At 39.9% G+C, this 19,188-nt stretch overlaps 1 protein-coding gene across 2 annotated transcripts in view; it reads right to left on the reverse strand.

Annotated features, from left to right (window-relative positions):
* Window positions 1-11,132: 11,132 nt before the first annotated feature.
* PDE3A (phosphodiesterase 3A) overlaps window positions 11,133-19,188 on the reverse strand; it is a 238,311-nt gene continuing 230,255 nt past the window's right edge. For both annotated transcript variants that reach the window (XM_065742518.1, XM_065742517.1), the window contains 3 exons: window positions 16,633-16,788; window positions 15,114-15,354; window positions 11,133-12,190 (listed from right to left, as the gene is read on the reverse strand). In XM_065742518.1, coding sequence (XP_065598590.1) covers window positions 11,943-12,190; window positions 15,114-15,354; window positions 16,633-16,788 — 645 coding nt within the window. In that variant the 3' untranslated portion in view covers window positions 11,133-11,942. The remainder of the gene's footprint in view (window positions 12,191-15,113; window positions 15,355-16,632; window positions 16,789-19,188) is intronic.

Genomic DNA, 19,188 nt, shown 5'->3' on the forward strand with positions numbered 1-19,188 from the left:
AACAAACACTAACCTTGTAAAGCCTCAAAGAAACCACACTGAGAAGCATGAAGTTTTATTCTTTGTAAGAGACTTTTGTTAAAACATATTCTAACAGGCATTTAAATCACAAGGTCTTGCCTGCAAATATAAACATTACTCTGAAACCTGAACACAAACATAAACATGACAAAGAAACTTTCAGTTTTATCCGTCAAAAGGAAAATTTTGACTTTGGAGAAGAAACCAAAAGGTGTATAAATAAAATAAGGGTTTTAATAGACCACATTGTCATATAATGTGGGTTCATAATTTCTATGGTCTAACAGAGGATGCATTCCCAAGCCTTAATATTTCAATGGAAAGTAAAGCTGTGTGCAGACTTTCAGTAGAATGGGTACTTAACTGCTTAGTGTGACACTTGGCCAAATATTCTTTTATTATTGTATTTATGCTTGAATGTAAATACCTCAACTCTGGGCTGGTTTGCCGTGCCTAGAACTACTCATGCAGAAGGAGAAACAAGTATGGACTGGAGTCCTCCTGCTGTGGTGATCTCCTAAATCTTCAGAGGGCAGTGCTGAAGAGAAAATGCAGAGGGTAAGACCCAGAGCACTGGCTAGTAAGTGATAATTACTTTTGAAGGAGAAGATTTGAAATTATTCATGTCTGCTGAGGACCATGTGGGAAGCCTGCACAGAGCTCAGGAAAAAACTCAAAAAGATCCATCTCTCTTGAATCCTTGTCCAGAGAGCAGTGAGCTCAAGGCATCTTGCCATTGTTGAGTCTAGAAAAACAGCTGCCAGAATAAAAGTAACAGCATGATGATAGCCTGGAAGCAGCTATTTGTTTCAAATAAGTACTTGAATTTTAGTATAATTTAACATTATTAAATTATATTTTCTTTTTCTGTGATTCTTAGGAAAACAGCCTGGAGTCAGCAACAAGCAGATACAACAGAGATGTTTACAGTTAACAAATAAAGCAATCCAGTTTCACTGCCTGCATAATTTCAATTCTTTTTAGCCACGCTCATCTATTGCTATGGATTCACTTTTTCTCAGTATCAAATTTCCTTTTCATCGCAGTCAAAAGAACATTCTTGTTAGGTGCACAAATGAATAGAAAACCACTCTCAGAGGAAACCTTACACACACCCATTCCACATCAGAGAACTGTAGACAAATAATACACATTGGCTGTGCTCAGAGAAATAGCAGTTTGGGTGCAATTTAGTACTTCCTGCAGCCTTACCATGGAATGATACCAGCTTTACAACATATGTTTTCCATGCTCAGTGCCTAGGTTAACATATAGGATTGTATACTCAATGGCTCTAGATTATCTTGAAACCAGCTGCAGAGGGTGATCTGGTAAAAGATCAGGTAAAAGAGATAGAAGGTTGTCCATCTTGAATGGTGAGTAAAAACCAAGATTTACCAATCCAAACATGCTTTCACCAGTGTTTTAAAGAGAAGGGAAGCAGTATATTTACCTATATTGAACCACACTTTGCAAAAATCCCAGATCTGACACACGCTGAAAGAGAGAACCAGCAACATGACACAGCTCTCGAGGCAAGAAGCATTTTTACCCACTGGAGCTTTGGGGAGAATAAGAGAAGTTGGAATTTGGCCAACAACTGAGGATTAATACCATCAATCTCAACAAAGTCCCAGAGCAATTTCTGTAATGCAAGTTCTTTGGACTAGGTTTAAACCCAAAGATTTGGGCTAAAAATGTGGAAAGAAAAGGTGTAAAGAATTTGACAGAAGGGTTTTATTACACTGAAGGTGATGAATTTGTTGAATACAATTCCTTTGGCAAGCACAGTAATGAACAACTGCCATGTGCAAAAGATTGTGAAGGGAAGTGATTTACCAGCAATAACAAAAATCATTGTAAGTGAAGTCATCACGCAGATCAAACAGGACCCTTCCGCTTTGTTCTTCCTGGCTGTGGATAAGCAGATGTTGCAGCAACCTTTTATCCACATCAGACTTCCAAATCACTACAGCTGTGTCTGTCCTGTGTTATTTGGCAGTGACAACCAGCAGGCCGGCCTGAGTGCAACGCAAGTCATCAAAGCCTTAGGTACAACTTTAAACTTGCATGTATTCTCTGATGGCTCACGAACAAAGGCAATGTTGGTATCAGCTTCTGACTATGAAGCTGCCCAGCAAAGCAGCTGACTTTAATGGTTTTCGCCTGAGTACACCACCATTTGGGATCCCAGTGCAGAGCATTTAAAACCTTCCCTGAGATGGTGTGAGGTGCCTGTCCCAGAGCTACTCACCCCATCAGCCAGGGCAGCACCCAGATGTTGGGCAGCTGACCACCAGTGTCTTTTGCTGCTATACCTCTATCTGAAGAACCGATGAAATCCAGAGAGCTCAGAGCACGAGGGATAATGCCTATTGCCACAGGATTTGGGTGAGAAAATTGAAAGGAGGGAAAAACATAAAGAAAGCACTGTTAAGCAGAGTGCCAGCAGTTCTCTGAGCTTTCTATTTTTAGTGAAACACTTTAAGTGGGTCTTAGGCAAGTGGATTTGCTGGAGCAATTGAGAGTAATTTGAACACCTGGAAAACGGAGCATTTAATTGAGCTACTGACTGTGTGTCACAGTTTCCTTTATGTTTTATCAGAGCTGCGGGAGAGCCATGCTCATGTGTGGTCTCATTAGCAGATTGACTGCTTCTGCTCTGTGTTTTGTTGCTCATCCCTTCCCATGGGAACCTCTTGCTGTTTGAAGAGCTTCAGAGAGAGTTCTGTGATTTCCAAAGACAAGTGCATTCTTACCTTGGTAGGCTTGTCTTTGTGATGAGAAGCACTGAACGAAAAGAGCTTTTCTCTGTCACTCCAGCAGTGTGCTTTTCAGTCAGCAGCTGTGAATCTCTGGATTAAATAATTCCATACCATGACGTTATTAAATGCCTGAGACAGACCAGCTGCAGCCTCATGAGTGCTATGTTTAAAATAGGGATAACTGTATTTTTCTTTCATATTGGGAGTGTTCCCAACTAATGCCCTCTTAATCATCGCCTGGTGCACATTTCCTTATATTTTTACCATTCCAAATTTAAGCCAGAGGACAAATAAGATGGTGGGACTTCAAAACTGGCAGCCAGGTTTTTGGCTGATGTTTTTTACATATTTTGAAAATTGCAAATTTTAAGTAATAGGAAAAGAGGCCTTGACTACATAGCTGATCCTGAAAATCTGTACGCAACCATTTCAAACAACTTGGCTAGAAAGCTCTCCAGATCTTTGATGAAAGTAGGTAATAAGACATAAGACAAAAAATAGGAAATGTTTTAGATAGCTGTAGGATGGTTTTTTTTTGTTTTTTTTTTTTTGGAAAGTATAAGTGGTGATCCAAATAACCATCTAGAAATCAATAGTTGTATTGATTTCTAATCTACCAAAATCTTTCACTGCAGAATGACATATTTGTCAGTACAATTGCATGAAAAATAATTTCTCTTACTGATTTTACTTTTGTAAATAAGGAAAATATTGTTAAAGTAACACATTTCATTTTCTCTGGACACATGAGCTGCCCTGCATTACTATGGCTAAACAGTTCCATACCCTGTAGAGTGCATTCAACCAATATGGACCATATTGGACTGAAAAGCAGACAGATGACAGATACTGAAACACTGGCAAAAAAGAATGCTTATAATGAGGCCTTCCACAGATTGGTTGAGTCACACAGCAGTTAACATGGGATTTATTAATGAAATATAGCACAGAATTCTGCTGGTGAAGTTACAGAAAATCAGGTGCCAACAAACATGAGCATGAGGCACAAACACGCATGAAGGAAGGCTGGCAGATTAAGTGGTAATTGAACATATATCTGCTTTATGGTACAGACTAACCGTTCAGAAGAAGGAATATGTGATACGCGCATACCAAAACAGCCCTGCCATACCCAAACTGGAGAAAAAAATGAGCTGGAGAGAGAAGGTAAAATACCTCTTCTGCATCAGTAGGTCACACAGTGGCTGCATTTCCGAGCAGGTGCTGGCCAGCTGGTGAGAGCTGATACAAACACACTCAAGTCCTCACAGAGCCTGAGTGAGTGAGAGCGATGGGTCACCCCTGCTGGGTCCATAAACAAAAAGCTGAGCACTGAGAGTGAGTTTGTTCAATAAAGGAAAAACAAACACAGCAAACAGGATACCACAGAATTATATTTATGTTGTACGTTTGTCTTCACATTGCAACATCCACATTGTTCATTTTGTGACAAGTATTTCTAATAATTTTGAATACATATTTACTGTATAATACATTTTACCAAGAGGCACTTCCAGTAATTCTGGCAAAAAGGAGCTTCATTATAGTGTCTAACTTACAAAACAGTAAAAATAAATAATGTTTATCTAAAAGATTTTTTTTTCCTGTACAGAATCTATTTTGTACAAAACATTGATCAGCCATTAACTAAATCACTTAACAAATACTTGTGAAGATAATATATTAAGTATTGCTACATGTATTGAGTGCAAGATACTAGTGAAAGGAAAAGAATTATTCCATTTATGAAAATCACCTAAAAATACAAGGCCTTGTTCCTGAAGTGTTTAAAAAGGAGAAGCTCGGTTACAACAATATTGACAAGATATAAATATAAATTAAAGTATGCAGTACTTAGTGAAAGGAACACTGTGTTAAAAACTGGCGTGTACAAATCCTGAACGAGATGGCACTTCTCTGCATTGCCACTTTGGTCGGCAGTTCTTTTTCAAAATATTGCTGCAAAGGAATTACAAAGGTACCCAACACCTTTTCAAATACAGCCATCTATAAAAGATATATTTCCCCCCTCTTTCTCTCACCTTCCGAAGTGAACGATTCTGGGAGGGGTTCATTTGGATCTATGCTGGATCCAAGCAAGCATCACAGAAGCCACCTGAGCCCCAGCACACAGGGCAGCAGTGTGGGAGCTGGAGCCCATGGGTTGGGACAGGATGGGGCTGAATCCCTAGGGGCTTTTTCAACTCAAATGCCCTGGTAGGCCTCTGGGGAATTTGGAAACACAGAACTTGAGTGATCGGCCCCAAAGTTTAGTGGGGCATTGAGTACTTCATACGCATCAGCACACTTGGCATTTTCATTCAGAAAGTATTTTGACCTTGCTGGACTGATTTCTTAATTACTTTGATTTCTTTTTCTTTTTTTTTCTTTCTTTGACAAGCCTAGCTTGTATGTGAGGTACATACTTACCTACTTGCATGTTTTTACCCAAATGGCAAAATTGTGTTGGAAAGCCATTATTTTTGAAGTATCCTGCTTCTGCTGGAGTTGCTGAGGCAAAGGTTTCAGAATGTGATTCAGCTAGAAAATGCACTCAATGTTCTATTGAAAGCACTACCAAAAAATAAACTGCCACCCCTCAGTGAAAATGTTATCTGTTGAACAAACATAGCCTACAGCATGAATCACATCTTTTAAAACAGTGAACTTAAATTACTTTCCATCATGCAGACATCTTACATCGATTACTCAAGACAAGAACACTTAACTTTAGAAAAGTAACAACCAAATGACTGAAATATTAGAAACACCATCAACGCCACAGAGCAGCTCCTAACGCTGCCTTTGATCTTTTCGATACCATCTGCAGTATTGTATTCGGGTTTATAAACACCTCAAATGAAAATTCTGCATTCAAATAGAGCTTTTCATTGCGTGTCAGAATCAGGAAGGAACTTCAAAAAGGAAAGGCAGCTTGAACAGGTGACAGGCTTCGATCTACAGAAGTATGGACAGGCATGGCAATCTCTGTTTTCATTCTGTTCACATCTCAGAGAACTATTTTGAAAAAGAAACGAAGAAAAAAATCCAAACCCCCAAACCCCAAATCTCCTTTAAATAATGAGCATGTTCTCTTTCTAAGTATTTGCTGTGGTGAAGGAAGACAGTGCTGGAAAGCAAAGCCTCTGAGCAAATTGTGCTCAGCCAGCCATGGCCAGGTGGGCAAAGGGTGGGGTTACATTTCCACAGGCATTTCTCCAGCTGCTCTGACAGCAGCCCTCTGACACCCAACATCTGCTGCTTCCCATGGTGTACACCACACTGCTCACCATGCAATTCCCTCCATGAGCCAGAAGTCTTGCTTGTTTGAGCAGACTTCTGTAGGTCTTCAGCCAGCACTGAAGGTTTCAGTCACAAAGGATAAACAGCCCACAGCTGTGACAAAGTGTTTTCTTACTGCTCTGTGCTTCCACACAGCTGGAAAGCAGAACTGCTTGCACTTTCCTACCCAGTCCACTGCTGGGAACACCACTTCCCATGCCTGCAAATTCCAGTGTTCTCCTCAGCGCCCGGATCTCACACACCACTGTAACCATCACAGGTCTCACCGCTTGTCCAGTTCATGCACTGGACTTGCACGCTCTAGCCACCTGAAAATCTCAGTTGAAATAAATGCTGTAATTGTTTTCCTCCCCTAGCACCACGAAAAGTTTTCCTAGATGACAGAAAACTAACAATCTAAAGTACTCCTTGGCTTACTTCATACTCTGAAGCTGCAAAAACAGCACACTGGTTACATCCAACCCCATCACCTTGATGAAGGGATCCTTTCACATGTGCAAGCACTCAGGACTTGCTGCGCACATCTCAAGGGCTGCCAGCAGGCTTTCAAGCTGCACAGTGCTTAATGTTGCTTCAGATTTATCAAAGAATTACTGTGAACTGGCTCAAGCTCTTGCACTGTTGTCATTGTGGGAAGGGGCTCTCCAGAAGTACACCAGCACTCTGCTGACTGCCAGCTCCAAGGGGCTTCCATCACCCCAAGGCTTCAGTCAAGGCGTCACACGGGTGACATGTGCTTCCTGCTGAGGAGGCGTGACATGTTTTTCATCAAAAATCACCTGCCTGCCAGGCAAATCACACTAAAAGCCTCTGAATAAATCATAATTGGGAAGTAAATGGAGGGTAACTCATGCACTGCTGCCTCTGATGCTGAGATTCAATAACCACCACAGCATGGGCTAAAGCCTTGCTTTGATTTACTTCCAGAGGAATGTTGTTTTGCTGAATGAAGGCGATGAAATTCAAAGTAAGATTTATCATACTCAGTTGTTCTCAAATGCACTAGCACTATTTTGCTCTAATTCAAGGTTTGCCTTCATAATCAATATTTTTGATAACTCTTCCAATGACTGCTTAAGATAGCTGTCACCTCGATTTCAATTATTCCCCCATTCATTCAGTAACACTTAACAGGTGCACCTTCCTCTGGAGGTCTGGAAATTGAGAACACATCAAAGATGCATTTCCTCCTCCCTTTCACATTTCCAGGCTTTAACTCCTACTAATGTTGGAAATCAATAAAATAAATAAAGGTCATTCAGATGTCTGAGGATGGTTTATTTGTCGAGTTACTTAAAAAAAAAGAAGTTAAAAAAATTCCTCTGCTTTCATTACTGGGAACAGTTCCCTCTAATGCTGCCACCATTTTGACTAACACTGCAGCAACTGTGATTAACACCTAGGCTTAGAAAACCTAGGCTTACTTCGCTCCAATGGGGCTACATTTGATTTTGAAAGAAAAGGAAAAGTTAGCCTTCTTGCACAAAGTTTGCTTCATATTGTACTATATTTTTCTTTTTCCCAATCTGCACTCTGACTCTCCCTGTTTGTCACAACTCAAGGGCTAATTACAGCAGTGCACAGCTGAGGAGCACCCACGTTCTCAGTCCAGTACCCAGGTCTGAGCCTCACACTGCCTGTCAGCTGCAGCAGACAGGAGAGGCAGGCAGCTGATTTCATCTTCTGCCCATATGGCCGAGGGATGCTTGAGATTCTCTCACTCATGCTTATATTGAACCTTTGGTGCTTTTAAACAGCGACGCAGGAACATCTCAACTATATGAGTACTTGAAAAAAGCAATTGAAACTATTACATCTTTTATGAATCACAGATTTTCCAGCAGGCAAATGCCTCTGCTTTCTGAGAAAGAAAATCCACAAACTCATTGCTGCCATTCCAACCCATTAAGCACTATTTCTCTTAGATGGCTCCTCTCCAGCATGAGCTGGAGCACACTTGTACTGCCTTTCCCACACGTGGACCATTGGGTGCACCTCAATGGGGCGATGGCTGAGCAAGCACCCAGTGCCTTCTCTGGCTCACAGCCCTTTGGGTCATTTATAATCAGGTTCATTTTGAAAACGGACAAAACTCTCTAAAATCCCAAGTCCCAGGCTGCCAAGTACCTAAACTGACAGCCATCCCACACCTACTCAGTTCACAGCTCAGCATGGATGCTGTACTGGATGTGGAGGAGCCCAGTTTGGGGCATGAGCTGGACAATCCTCATGGGCTGTACCACCAACTGGTACTCAGTTTGGCAGGAAAAAAAAAGATGGATGGATGGAGGGGCCAGACTGTATCTAAAAAGGCAGACATGAGTTGAAGAGAACTCTCTAAAGAAAACAAATAATCTTAAAGTACAGAATGGAAAGCAAGAAAAGGGACTTGGGAACAGAACTTGATTAGATCCCAGATGGTTCTTTTAGAAGTACCTATCGGAAACATTATAGACTGATCTTCCTCATTCAAACAGTACTACATTAAGGGTTTAAGCCCCAAAACCTCCAGTCAACAGGTTCTGAGCAAATTCTACTGTGGTTCAGGATTTTAATTTAATGATGTAGAGATGTTCACACACGATAGGGTAAAAACTGATGACTAACTACCCCTGCATTGGTGAGAAATGCAGTCTTCAATCACAGCTGCCTGGGAATTGCCCACTCCTTGAATGTGAAAGGCATTTACTGCAAAAGCCAGCACAAGGTTGCAGGCATTGGTGATGCTCAGCCATTTCTCCAGCTTTCTGTAAGGGACTTCATTCACAGAATTAGTAAAACTAAAATTCTCCAAGGAGCACTGGAGACTTCTGTTGTCATAGTAAATTCCCACAACTTATTTCTCATGTATGGCTCATGTTATTTTTTAACTGCAAAACACTGGATAGGGCTTGCTTTCTCTAGCATTTAACCAACCCCTTTGCATAATGTACGTACAGAAACTCATATTAACATTTACAATATTCTACCTGAAATCTGAACGCTTTTGATGAAAGAATACAATTTTCTTTTCCAAAAATATTGCACAGGTTGTGGTTTATTTGGGGTTTGCACTACCAAAGGACTGCACAAAGTGGAAAACCATCAAGGTCTAGCCTCAGACATGTTGCTGCAACTGCAGCTCTAAAGTTTTGCCTCCTTTGGACTAGAAACTAGTACATAAAAAAACCAAAAACTCCAACCACTGTAAAACAGCCTGCTTCACTAGCTACTAAAAAAATAACCAAAAAAAACCCAACAACAACAAAGAAGTAAAAAATTGTATTCACACATTTGATACAAAATCTCTCTGGCATTTCTTTGTGTTATATATACATATCTCAACCTTAGGAATTCCCTGATCATTTCCTGTGAGAAATGCAGATTGATAAGGAGTGAACACTGCAGAAATTGGATTCTATCAGCAACTATATGGAGTGCAAAAAAAAAATGTTACCTCTTACTCAGTTAACCGGTCCCAGCTACTTCTGCTTCTTTGCATACACTGCCTCCAGATGGAATAATATCAAAGATCATCTGATTTTAAGCCTGACAACAATCCTTCACTGTAAAAGACCTGAGTTAATAAAACTGCACTGTGAAATGGTGCAAACTGGTATTGAGATCTGCTGGGATCTTGGAGAACACATGAGATCTCTTTCTTTTGAATGAATTCTATCCTTTCAATTTAAAATAACAGTTTGGACCTTTTTTTTTTTTCTGATTCAATTGAAAACCACTGTCTAAATCCTTCTGCTGATAAGAGCATCCAGAGCCATGCCCTAGTGTCATTCTGTCAAAATGCAAACATCTCTACCATAGAGAAACCAAACTCCTCTGTTCCAGCAAATCTCATTCTATCAGAAAAGCAAAGCAAAAAGATTCTCTGATGTGATAACATACTTTGGCTTTGAACAGAGAATGTTTTGGGGAAGGTATCAATAGGACCATGAAATACAGTGAATGTGTAACAATGGCAAAAAGTGACGGATGCAATGTCAGCTATTTAACATAGAAAGGACTTCTCCTGCAAACTCTTCTTTTCACAACCCGTCTTAGTCCCACAAGCAATCCTCTTCTTGGCTAGGGGCATGGGGTACAGGATTAGGATAAAAGACAATATGCAGACTAATCATTTTTGAGTGATACTGAGCTTTATATATATATATATGTGTGTGTGTGTGTGTGTATATATATGTGTGTGTCTTATTATGGGGAAAAAAAACACTCTTAAATGTTGTGGTACTGGATGGTGTTGCCAGTCCCGAAGAGCATTAAGATGTAAAAGCCATGACCCTGTAGGCCAGTGGCTTCCCAGAAGGGTCTGTACACATTACTTAAGACCTTTTTGTTGGGTTTGGAAATGGTTACACTATATAAAAATGCTTTTGTATTTATTTTTAAAAAATTAGCTTTACAAAAAAAAAAAACCTTTTCCCTTTTTTTCTTTTTTCTTTTTTTTTCTTAAAGATATCATTATCTACAGGAACCCATAAAAATTTTTCCATATTTACATCTAGACAGATAATCATTGACAAATATAATATCGTGAAATAAAATATTGAAAGTGAATATTCAACCTTTTAAATAGACATTTGGCTCACAGCATAAACAACAGAGAAAAAACAAACAGAACGAAACAAAAAGATCTGCTCTTCTACAGGACCGATCTTTTCCTCTCACTTGAAAAAGAAAAGTTAAAAAGAAAAAAAAAAAACCATTAATTATACTGGTGGGATCAAACACGCTGCTTCTAGGCAGAAAACCAGCAACAAACTGCTCCCAGCCAGCACCTTGCACTGAAATCCAAGCTCTCTGAAGCTCCCGTGAGTGGTTGCTGAGACATCCGCGGGACTGGAACTCCAGTCCTTCTCCTAATGCACTGTATTCTGAGAAGGGGCATGACCCCCGCACTCCCCTTCTTTTGCTCTCAAGAGATGGTGCTTAGCTTCACTCCTAAATGGTCTATTTGGCCACAGATGTGTGGAGGCATAAGGTCTGTGTGGAAAGATGGCAGTGTTGCCTCTAGTTTCTGCATACGCGCACGTTTGCTCTCTTCTGCCTCCTGCTCAACCCTTTGTAAAACCCCTGGAGTAAGTGCTCCAACACAACCCTTTGCCAGCAGTTTGGGAGGTGCTGATGGAGGAGGAGGAGAAAGAAGATGAGCTGGAGTCACACAGCCAGCATGCAGCTGGTCCTCAGAGGAGGATGGGAATGCAGAGCTCTTCACAAAGGGCTCCAGCCTCCTCTTGGGCACAAATTCTTAAAAGTTCAGCCTCCTGCACATTGTTGTGTATCAGGATGTGCTACAGCTAGTTTCAAACTTTGCCATATGACATAACATCCACCCAGACACATGAGCACCCCCCTCACACACATATATGTTGGCAGGATACATGTAAAGCTTTGGAACTTTTATCCCTCAGTATTAAGAGCAAAAGCTACTTAACTGGTACCTTGCTGTTAACTGCAAACGTGCTTTAGAAACAGCATTTCTGTAGATAACTTCCTTCTGTAAATATCACAGTGACCATAATATATCATTAAATGTATTTTGCTGAAGTGCGTAGCCAAAAACCATGGCTATATATATATATGTATATATATATATATATATTTATATAATTCCACTCCCCACCCCCGCCCCAAATCTCTTTAAAGAAAGTCTGTAAAAGCCGGTGTAGCAGTGTGAAAGCTTCCTTGAGCACAGGAGTTTAAACAATGTACCTCACCATAAAAAGGAAAGAGAAACAAATTAAACAGCTGTAGGCGCATAATCCCATACTTCTACAGTGTTGTGTCTAAATGCTGTGCTGGCTTGAGAAAGAGTCTGTGCACGAGTCAATCTGTCTTAAAATACTGCTGTAAATATTGTCATTGATTCGGTTCTACAGTTGTGTTCTCTTCTTCGTCTCTCTTGGGCTTCCCCTTCTCCTCTTCCTCTTCCCTGATGGCCTGAATTTGTTCTGAAGATGGGTGCAGTGTGGATTGTTCCGCGCCTTGCTTCTCTGTCCCAGCTAACCTCTCCTCATCCTCGATTACTTTCTTCCACATTTTATGATTCTGAAGCAGGTGCTGAGTGATCTGACAGTAGATTTTCCTCCTCTTGAACTTCTTCTTTCCTGTAAAATACCATGTGATATTAGTGTACTGATTTCTGCAAGGGAAGAAGGGGAATGGACAGAAGCTGTACGAAGTAGGCAGGGTGTGTGATGACAAACAGGGAACTCACCAACAGATTTTTAAAGCCATGAACTTAAACACTACGAAAAACTTAGACAGCCATATCTCCCCAGACCTCCAGGAAAGAACACTGCTTTCCCACACTGTTTGTACCCCAGCCTTCTCCTGCCATAGGCTGCATGCCATCCCTGAGTAGAGACATCTACTGCCTCAGTGTTTGTGCACAACACAGGTTCCTGAGCTGTTTCCACTCAATTTTTTGTGAGTGAGGTATCAAGTGCTTCAGGACAGTGGTCACCTTCCTCTATACACCCACATTAATCTTTAATCCCCAAATGGATCTCCGCTCTGGAAGAACAGTCCTGATTTTGTTTTCTCACATTTTACCTTTGGTCTGAGCAGGAGCAAAACTAATGAGCATTAGGAATCAATGGAGGGAGCATGTTACTGTGTTGCCTTTACAAAGACATTTACTGTTGCACTGCTGCAATAGATTACCTTAAAGCTTTTGCAAAACACTGCTACAACACTGCTACAGTGGCAGAGTTTAACCACTGATGAAGTGGTCATGCAGCTAAATAGTAGTAGGGAGCTTGCTTATCACTGGTTTTGAAGCAGTCTCCTCCTGTTAATCTACAAAATGTTTTTGCCACTGTTAGTTCTTACTAACCCTGACACAACTGCGCCACAAGTGTTTTGCTGTCTGAAGTGTTTTCATAGCTTGTCCGACACAATGTACCTCACCACAAAAAGAGAAGTGTCTTTTTTTTCCAGTGCCTGTATAGCTTATCCAACATAATGTACCATAAAAATGAAAGAGAAGATTCTTAGCTCCTTGACACTACAAAACTTGAAAGTTTTCCCTGATCATTAACATTGGCAATGCTGGTCATAGAACTGAAATAATAACCTCTCCAAAGACAACTGCTGATTTCTCTTGTTAAAGAAGGTGACGTAGAGGAATGTTTTGTACCAAATAAATTTGCGTGGATTAGTATTTGTAGGTTGCTTGAAGTATGTCTGTGTCAGGGTCCAAAATGTTTAGCCCTTGAAGCTTTTGAACTGGAAACAAAGAGCTTTTCACTGAGCACAGACCAAATCCAACTCAATCCTTCATTAGAAAGCCCTTGGTTCCCTGTAGGAAACCTTCAGGTTTAGCACTAATAAGAAGCCCCTGCTCTGCCAATGCCACAGCAGGACATTCTCTCCTTCGTTTCCCAGGTGACTCCACATCTTGTTGCTCTCTCAGAGACTGGTGAGCACTTTCTTGTGGCGTTAAAATTTGCCTGAATAACCAAAGAATGAGTCTGTTTAATTTACATCCTTGCAACAGAAATTTGGGAAAATTGCATGTTCCCGTATAGTAATAAAAACAGTGACTGATTTTGAGCTACATTAAGTTTTATAACTCTAAATTTATCTCAGCTGCTAAAAGGAATTATCAGGACAAACGTTTTCTGCAAAACAATTTATTTCCATCTATCTAAAGGGCATTCCATCAATAAAATAAAAAGAAAAGATCTCCACCAACACAACACTTAATATCTACGCAACTTACATCTCAACCTTTTATTTTGTTTCACAGAGAAAATTTATAATATCCAAAACTGCACTGATCATAGGAAAAAAATTCCAACGACTATACCCACACAAAAGATTCTGTAGATATGTAATTAAGATCCACACAGTCACAGAAAATTCAGGGAATCAGAGGAAAGCAGATTTTAATGTGTGTGTATGACTGAGATCAGCACCTCACATTCAGTAAGAAGGAAGGAGGAAGAATTTGTTTGGTTATTTAAAACCTTTTGATATATTCATTCTTAGTGTTTTGAAAAAGATACAGTCTAAAAGTGACTACTCTATTATCACGGGGTAGAACATGGAAACAGAAGATGACTAAAAAATGGTCTATTTTCAAAGTGACACGTGTTAATGCTCTGTGCTTTTAAGCAGCATTGTTTAGGAGAGATACAAAAGAGAATACAGCAGTGAGGCAAATGGTGACTAAGGATTTAAAAGTAAGACTATACTGTAGAATGGGTAAATGAGAATATCTTTAATTTTTCTTTTTAATACAGGAACATCAGTTCCAATGCTTTGGAGTCTCTGCTGGTTAGCAGTCTCACAGCTTTCCACCTGATAAGCAATTCCATAAACCTGAATCTGCCATATAAATGTGTAATTCTGTCTGCTATTACAGAGATGACAATATGAACCCTATGAACCTATGAACCTATGAAGATCTGGTAGATCATAAGGTACTAAAATAAACCAGTACATGCTTATTTAATGCTTGCTGTTCTCAACAACACTTTTGTGTGCACTAATGTGTTAAAGTGTGTGTGTGTGTGTGTGTGTGTACAACAGCAACACTAAACTGAGTATGTATTCCTGGATCTTATTAGAGAATAAGGTCATTTCTGCACATCACAAGACCCACGTTTTAGTTTTAGGTCCTAATATGGCTTAAAGTAATTACCTTTTTTTTTTTTTTTTTTTACTTCTCAGCTTTCCGAATAGAAAATGGAGATGAGATTCAGTAGGCCATGGAAGGGTGTAGGGAAGAAGAGAGAAGGTGAAATTGTTAGAGAAAAGGCTACATATCACTATTCCACTAGGGTAATGAAGGCTGATGTTTTCTAGACATGGGATGAGATATAGGGGAGGGAGTGCCAGTGGGACTGACTTCCTGATGACATCACCAAGGATAGCACTGAATGACTCTAACTTTGGAGAGGTTCACATTGAACCTGATCAGCTCATGGTCTCTGTGCTTCTACAATATGATCATTTATTTTTTGGCCTCAGAATGGAACTTCTGTTGGAAAAAAAAGAAAAGGAAAAGTACAAGCAACTTACTGGATTCAGCATTTTCACAAGTCTCCATTTCAGCTGTTTCTTCCTCTTCATGCTCATCAGTGTCACCTGATTCATCACTATCTTCTATCCATTTTCCTGGCATCAGTCCCGCTGAGTCATAGGAGTTACATAGTGGTCCCACAATGTGAGTGATGAAGGATTCCTGGAGGTGTGCCAGCTGAGGAGCAGAGCGATCCATGAAAGGGCTGATAGGCAGGCCCAGGCTAGCCTCCTCATCACCCTGGAGATGAAAAATAGTGGTAATTTCTCTGAAGCAAATGGAAGAAAAAATGTGATACAAAAAGGAGCAATGCACATCACACCAATTACAAATGATGCAAGAAAAATAGTCCTACTGGAATGCTACTATCATAGCATGCCAGCATAGCATTATGACAGAATTATTACGTCAAATGCTCAATTGAAATTACGGCTCTTTGTTTGTAAGAGGACCCACTACCAATAGCATGAATTAAACACTAATGTTAGATGATAACTATTCAAAATGATGTCCACTACCACTGACCTGCACTTTACACTGAGTGTGAAAGTTGGAAAACCAATGTTTACTTTCTTTCTTCACATTATTTTCAGGAATGTTTTCTCACTTTGATTGTCAGCTCACTCTCCTTGTAGTCAGCCATTTTGTTTGCTGGGGATGAGACTGCAATGCTGCAAGCTCCAGCCATCTCATTGACCTAGTTTTCTTATGGATTTTGTCCTTAGTACATGTATCTTTAAACAAAGAACTCCTTTTGGCTTTTGGTCAAAATTAACTGTTTCCTGGGAATATTAGAATGATCCCCATCTAAGCAGGCATTATTCAGAAGCAATAAATCTTTCCCAGAAAGCTTTTTTGCTAGATTTTCTTGGGGGGAGAGGACAAAGGGGAGGGAAAGTATATGCAGACTTTCATCTCTTGCCTCCTATGATATAAAAGAAAGCTAAACTTTCTCTCAGTATGAAGCCTGCTATTCTTTCTCACCCCTATAACAGCAAAGCCTCTGGTGATATCAACAAGTGTTCAGCTGAGTAGATGTCAAGATTAAATGCCATCTCAGTACAAAAAAAATCCCCTTTACCAATCTTGTTATTCAAATTAGTTTCTGGACAAGTAGTTTCAGTTTCTGTGAAGTTACATATTGCCTGAGTTTGCCTCCTGGCAAACTATATTTTCCAAAAGCCAAAGACAGACAATGTTACCTGGTCACAAACCCATTGGTATCTTGAAAGGTCAACAACTGAAAATTCAGTTTTGAAGCACAGACAGAGGATATCTCATTTCCATGTGTTGTTTTTATTTATTTTTATAATAATCTTCACCAAAATGTTATAATTTAAGGACCCATCAAAAGCTTCAGTGCTGGTCCAGCAAAAGGATGGGCTAGTTGAACTTGATGCAACACCATCAGCCCTGTTCTCTGCAATTTTCACTCAACACCAGCACTAGTATACCGCAGGACTGTTCAGCACATAACATGAAATCAGAAGACGTTATATTGAACGTGCACTTATATACCTGTTCATAAAACTCATTGACAATGCCTTCTGTCCACTGTAGATGCAAGTCTTTGCATTTTGCAGGCCCATTTATGTCAGCCAGTTTGATACACATTTGGCAAACCAGTAAGCGGTCATTCTCGTTAGTCCAGTCAATCCCAACATCATCATTCACCTAAGAGACAGAGAAAGGAAAACTATGACAGTAAAGATGCATTCACAGATAACATTCTGCCCTGGGATATCTTGCTGTTCAGCTGCTTAACAAAATCATGAGTGCAAGCTGAGGTTGGAATCTTCAGGCATCTATACACTGTTCTGTACATCAATCTATAATGAGAAAAATAAGTGAAAAATGATACATGTTGAGATATATTATGATAGATTAATATTTATCAAATAATGTCTCAGTCTGAAAGCATTACTACAAAAATAGACAAATACAACCTTTCTGTGAAATTTCTTTAAGAAGTTAATAGCTAATTAGTGCACAAAGGTTAATTACCATAAAATGCCATGGTGATTCTGTTACAGCATGAAGATGGATGTAACAGACCTACTTCCCTATTTGATCTAAGCTTTTCTGAATGGATTAACTTCTTTATCCTTTTTACTTTTTCCTATACCTCTCCACAATAAAATGTGCTTTGTGCTATCAACTTCTCTACAGCCAAAGGGCCACCTTCAAAGAGTCACAGAAAGGTTGAGGTTGGGAAGCACCTCTGGAGTTCATCTTGTCCACTCCTCTTGCTCAAACCTGGGCCAGTCAGAGCAGGCTGCTCAGAACTGTGCCCAGCTAAGTTTTGAGTATCTCCAACAATCCCTCAGTAACTTTTTACCAGTGTACGATCCCTCTCACAGGAAGCAAACCCACTCCTGTTCTTAAATGGGATACCCTGAATTTCAGTTTGCGCCACTGTCATTCATCCCATCATGAGATAACAATGAGCAGAGTCTGGCTCCATCTACTTTACTCCCTTCATCAAGCACTTAACACACATGGCTACATCCTACTGGGTCCAACTGACTTATGTATGTCAGTTTGTTTATCCCAGTCCCATTCAGTGCGGATTCAAGCCTTCATTGCTCCAGATTTTCTTGCACATCTCAGGGATATGGGATTCCTGAAGATATGTCTTACCCGAAAAGACTGAGGCAAAAAAGAAACCATTGAAGACTTCGGTCTTTTCCACCTCCAAAGTCCAACCTTTGCTGCTGTTAGCCACATTTTCCCACTTCAATTTTTTCATATAGATTGTCTCCTAGTGGGAAGGGACTTTCTTCTACTGTCTACTTATTTTTTTTAAATTCAGATCCCCCCTTGTAACATAGCTTGCAGTAGCTGAAAACAGAAATTTGTGCTATGACTAAATGAAGCTTAAGTGTTCCCTGCTATTAATATGTACAATCTAACATAACTAACATCACAGAAAAACTGCTCCAGTACTTTCTATCATCAGAGTGACAGACAGTGAACATTGTCATTATCTCTTCTTGGTATTTTCCAGGTTGAAAGTTTTTATGGTAGGGGGATGCTTACATGAGTTTACAGTGACTTCTAAAGTCTCTCTGGTTGTGCACCCAGTTCAATGAACTGCAGTTCAGCCACTCAATAACATGATCATTTAGATGTCAATCTACTGGAGTTGCAACACCTCCACTCAAAGAAACTTGTGAAGTCTGCTGTCTGAGACCACCCTGGTTCAAAAGAGGTTTTTCTAATAAACCTTAAATAATCTCTTTTAAGGCAGTGATTACTCAGGGAAAGCTAGGGTCAGCCACAAACACTGGTTAGTATTTTCACCTTCTCCTCCACTTTTTATTCCATGCATGGCCATTTGATTATTCAAGCAATCAGGACAAAGAAGGAGATAAATATCTGTCCTTACAAATCTATAGTGAGTTAGCAGAACGTGATACATCAAACTGTTCTCTTGTTTACCTGCAGTGTCTCATGTATCACCATATTTGGTTACAAAGTGAGTACATCTACGTCGTCCTGATAGATTTAAGACAAATTTAGTTTTCAATAGTCATGAATTAACACTTATTACTCTGCATTTACTGCTGGTCAATCTTGTCCTCTTCTACAGTTAAGATAGTTTATGCCTCTGATAAGGTTTAGCTTAGCTGTGTCTTCTTCGTTGTTTTTTGTTGTTGTTTTTCATTCTTTACTTATGTTCGCAGAAATGAACTACTTTGTCCAAACTGTCAAAACCAAAGGAGATATATAGACAGCCTAAATTCTCTGTGCTTTATTGTCACTGTAGCCCTAACAGGTGAGTATCTGCTGGAAAATTCCATTAGAATTAGACAAAATTAGGCAGATAAAAATAGCCCTGGGTTTTAAAAGACATACAGAACCCCCTCTGATATCACCAGGGGGATCTGGAACATCAACAACAGAAGTGCAGAAGAAATTAACACGTTTACAGATCTGCAAATAAATTCCCTCTCTACCTTGGACCATAATCTAAGGCTTTTATAAACCTTCTTAGAGCCTAACGAAGAGAAATCCTACAGGTTAATGAAAAACAAAACCAGTCCCACATTTGTAGGTTTCTAACTTCAGGGT

The sequence above is a fragment of the Cyrtonyx montezumae genome, unplaced genomic scaffold (genome assembly GCF_038088225.1).
Source record: "Cyrtonyx montezumae isolate F1298 unplaced genomic scaffold, pur_monq_1.0 scaffold_3, whole genome shotgun sequence".
Classification (NCBI taxonomy): domain Eukaryota; kingdom Metazoa; phylum Chordata; class Aves; order Galliformes; family Odontophoridae; genus Cyrtonyx; species Cyrtonyx montezumae.